The sequence below is a fragment of the Penaeus monodon genome, unplaced genomic scaffold, assembly GCF_015228065.2.
Source record: "Penaeus monodon isolate SGIC_2016 unplaced genomic scaffold, NSTDA_Pmon_1 PmonScaffold_3616, whole genome shotgun sequence".
Taxonomy (NCBI): domain Eukaryota; kingdom Metazoa; phylum Arthropoda; class Malacostraca; order Decapoda; family Penaeidae; genus Penaeus; species Penaeus monodon.
Window position 1 is genome coordinate 15,001 of NW_023658358.1, and position 4,017 is coordinate 19,017.

The 4,017-nt window shown below is 49.0% G+C and overlaps 1 protein-coding gene across 1 annotated transcript in view; it reads right to left on the bottom strand.

Annotated features, from left to right (window-relative positions):
• Window positions 1-3,195, bottom strand: part of LOC119570702 (retinitis pigmentosa 9 protein homolog) — a gene marked incomplete at its 3' end in the record, with an annotated part of 7,751 nt that extends 4,556 nt beyond the window's left edge. Inside the window, exons 1-2 of the mRNA XM_037918339.1 lie at window positions 3,106-3,195; window positions 367-435 (exon numbers count right to left, since the gene is read on the bottom strand). Coding sequence (XP_037774267.1) covers window positions 367-435; window positions 3,106-3,195 — 159 coding nt within the window. The remainder of the gene's footprint in view (window positions 1-366; window positions 436-3,105) is intronic.
• Between the last annotated feature and the right edge of the window lie 822 nt (window positions 3,196-4,017).

Here is a 4,017-nt window from a genome sequence, read left to right on the forward strand (position 1 = left end):
TTTCTTCTTTTCTCTTATTCCCTATTTCTCATTCAGTCAAAACGCTCAGGAAAAAATTTATCCTTTATGTTCATCTAACAAAGATAACTATCATTTTTTACTTTATTTCTTTATTCTTTATTTATTTCTTACCTCTCCCTCTTATTTTTTTTATTTTTCTTCTTTTCCTTTTCTTTTTCTCCTTTCGTTCTCTCCTTTTTCTTTTTTCCTTTTTTTTCTCCAATTTCGCTCTTTCTTATGTTCGTCTCCATTTTTTCTTCACTCCCACCCCCTTCGCAATTCTTTCTTCTTCTTCTTCTTCTTCCTCTTCTTCTTCTTCTTTTTCTTCATCATCTTCTTCCTCTTCTTCTTCTTCTTTTTCTTCATCATCTTCTTCCTCTTCTTCTTCTTCTTTTTCTTCATCATCTTCTTCTTCTTCTTCTTCTTCTTCATCTTCTTCTTCTTCTTCTTCTTCTTCTTCTTCTTCATCTTCTTCTTCTTCTTCTTCTTCATCTTCATCTTCATCTTCTTCTTCTTCTTCTTCTTCTTCTTCTTCTTCATCTTCTTCTTCTTCTTCTTCTTCTTCTTCTTCTTCTTCTTCTTCTTCTCTCCCTAAACTACATCATTTCTTTCCCTCCTATTTTCTTCATCTTTCCCTCTCCCCTTTTCCTCTCATTCCATTCTCCAATCCCTTCCTTCTTTCCTCCTTCACCTTACACACTTCCTCCTTTATCTTTCCCTCGATTCCCTCCTCCCTACCCCCCCTTTCTTTCTCCCCTTCCCCTCCCCCCTTTCTTTCTCCCCTTCCCCCCTTCTTTCTCCCCTTCCCCCCTCCCCACCCCCCTTCTTTCTCCCTTCCCCCTCCCCCCTTCTTTCTCCCCTTCCCCCCTCCCCACCCCCCCTTCTTTCTCCCCTTCCCCCCTCCCCACCCCCTTTCTTTCTCCCCTTCCCCCCTTCCCTCCCCTTATTCCAACCAATTCCTTCCTTCTTTCCTCCCCCATCCTTCATTCACTTTACCCGAACGATCGACCATCGAACGATCAATTAATGACCGCCAAACAGCAGAGCAATTCGCGGTCACTCGTTCGCTCGTTAAGATCGTCAACGGTTTAGAAGAACCGTTATTTTTCAAACGACTTCGGGAAAACGACTTGATCCCAACTACTTTTGTCTTTTACTTCAGGTTTATCTTCGGGTTTGAGGTTACGAGACGGTATGGATCTCTGTTTATATATATATATATCTATAGATATATAGAGATATGTGTTTGATGGTGACTCTTTTTTTGTATTGTGGAGAGGAGAAAGATTTTTTTTTTTTGAAGGGGGGGGGTATTTTCGGGGTGGGGGGAGGGGAGGAGGGGGGGAGGTGGTCATCTGTGTGTCGTTTAGGTCTTCGTCTTGATGGGTGTGGGTGGGGGGGGAGGGGAGGGGAAGCGATGGTAAAGAAAACTATAGAAGTGGTTAAACGTGTGTGTGTGTGTGTGTGTGTGTGTGTGTGTGTGTGTGTGTGTGTGTGTGTGTGTGTGTGTGTGTGTGTGTGTGTGTGTGTGTGTGTGTGTGTGTGTGTGTGTGTGTGTGTGTGTGTGTGTGTGTGTGTGTGTGTGTGTGTGATGATGATGATGATGATACTCAAACCTCCCCATTCCACCCCCCCACCCCCCAAAAAATCCATTATCCAAAAACCGTCTCTATCCAAGATAACGAAAATTAACACGACTCTCCCTGGCCGACGTCGGGACGCTAGGAAAATCCTGACAGTGAATTCCTCGCCTATTTTTCCCCGTTTCCGCCCTCGGGGAGAAGGACAAAGGGGCTCCTCTACGTTTCTCCTGGCCTCCCCTGGCCTCCCCTTCCCCTCGCCCTCTCTTCCCCCCACCTGGCCTCCCCTTCCCCTCGCCCTCTCTTCCCCTCCCCTGGCCTCCCCTTCCTCTCGCCCTCTCTTCCCCCCACCTGGCCTCCCCTTCCCCTCGCCCTCTCTTCCCCTCCCCTGGCATCCCCTTCCCCTCGCCCTCTCTTCCCCTCCCCTGGCCTCCCCTTCCCCTCGCCCTCTCTTCCCCTCCCCTGGCCTCCCCTTCCCCTCGCCCTCTCTTCCCCTCTCCTTCTTGTCTTCCCTTTCCTTCGCCTTCTCTCCTTACCCTCCCTTTTCTTCTCTTTGCTTCGTACTCTCCTCTTCCCCTTCTCTTCTCCTTTTCCTTCCACTTCTCCCTTCCCCTCGTTTTGTCCCCATTTCCTCCACTTCTCTTCTTCCCCTTCTCTTTTCCCCTTCCCCTTCCCCTCATTTTCTCACAATTCTTCCCCTCTTCCCCTTCTAATTCTGCTCCTCCTCAACACTCCTATTTTCCCTCCTTTTCCCTCTTCTTCCTTCGATTTCACCCTTTCTCTGCTGTTCTTTCTTTCCACTTTCTTTATTTGTCTCCCACCCGCTCCCTCCATGTTCTCTTTCTTCTGCTTTTTCCCTTACTCTATCCTCTTCTTCCTCTGCTTTATTCACTCCTTGCCTTATCCCTCCCCTCATCCTCCCTTGCCTCCCTTCTTCCTTCCCTCCTTTTCCTCCTCTCCTTCTCCCGTCGTCTTCCTCTTTATCCTCCCTTCCCTTCTTTTTCCTCCTCCCCTTTCCCTTCCCTTTCCTCCTCCCCTTCCCCTTTCCCCGCCTTCGTCTTCTTCCTCCTTTCCCCCTCCCTATCCTCCTCCCCACCCCTTCGTCTCCTCTCTCTCCACTTTCTCCCCTCTCTTTATTTTCTCCCTTCTCCATCCTCCCCGTCCTCCTCTCCCCCTCCTATGGCCTCCCCCCCCCTTTCTCATCTCCCTCTTCCTCCCTTTCCTCTTTTCCTGCCCCCTTCTCCTCCCTCCACCCCCCCCCTTCCCATTATTACCCCCCCTCCAGCCCTTCCTCCTCTCCCTCTCCCTTCTCCACCATCCTTCACTCCCTCCCCCACCCTCCCTTTACCATCTCTCCTCTTCCCCCCCCCCCCGCTCCCTTTATCATCTCTCCTCTTCCCTTTCCTCCCCCCTCCCCCCCCCGCCGCGCCATCTTCCTCAGGTTGAGAAAATAATCAACGGAATCTTAAAGGATGTTCATATGTCCCGAAAAATAGGATTCCTTCTCGGCCTTGATAGTCCAGACTGTCCGTCTCCCCGCGGCGCAAGGGACGTAAGCCTCCGACTCTCGTGAAGAACTCTTGTGAAGGACTCTTGCTTCACGCTCTTGCCTCATGCTCTTGCCTCGGCTCTTGCTTCACGCTCTTGCCTCGCTCTTTCATGCTCTTGCCTCGGACTCTTGCTTCACGCTCTTGCCTCGGACTTTTGCTTCACGCTCTTGCCTCATGCTCTTGCCTCACGCTCTTGCCTCGGACTCTTGTTTCACGCTCTTGCCTCGGACTTGCTTCACGCTCTTGCCTCACGCTCTTGCTTCAGTCTTCAGCCTTTTGCTCTCTTAGACCGAAGGGCGGGAGTAGTAGGTGGGGGTGGGGGTGGGGGTGGGGGTGGAAGGGAAGATTCGTCCCTTAGCACTAACGGCGGTGATAATATCTGCACACGTTTGAGTTTCATTTTCGAGCTGTTTTTTTTTTCTTCTTTTTTTTTGAGGGGGGGGGGGGGTGGGGGGGTGTCAGGTTATGGATGGAGTCGATTTTGCTGTCCATCCGTCGAGCTGTCTATTCTTTCATCTATCTATCCATGTTCGTGCGTGTACGTCTGTATGTATGTGTATGTATGTTACTGAAAGATAGAAAGAGAAAGAGACAGAGAGAGAAAGAGAAAGAGAGAGAGAGAGAGAGAGAGAGAGAGAGAGGCAGATAAACAGAGAGAGAGAAAGAGAGGGGAGAGAAAGATATTGAGAGTTTTAAAGATAGATTCCTGCCGATGTAAATCAACGCAAAGGAATACCGAAAACGTAAAAAAAAAACTACACTGAAAATATACTACAAAAGTATATTATAAAAAAGAAGAAAAAAAAATACAATAGAATGAGTGCCAGTGCAAAAGTGGAAGGAGAACGAAAATAACGATGCAGGGAACAAGGACGACGGCGATAACG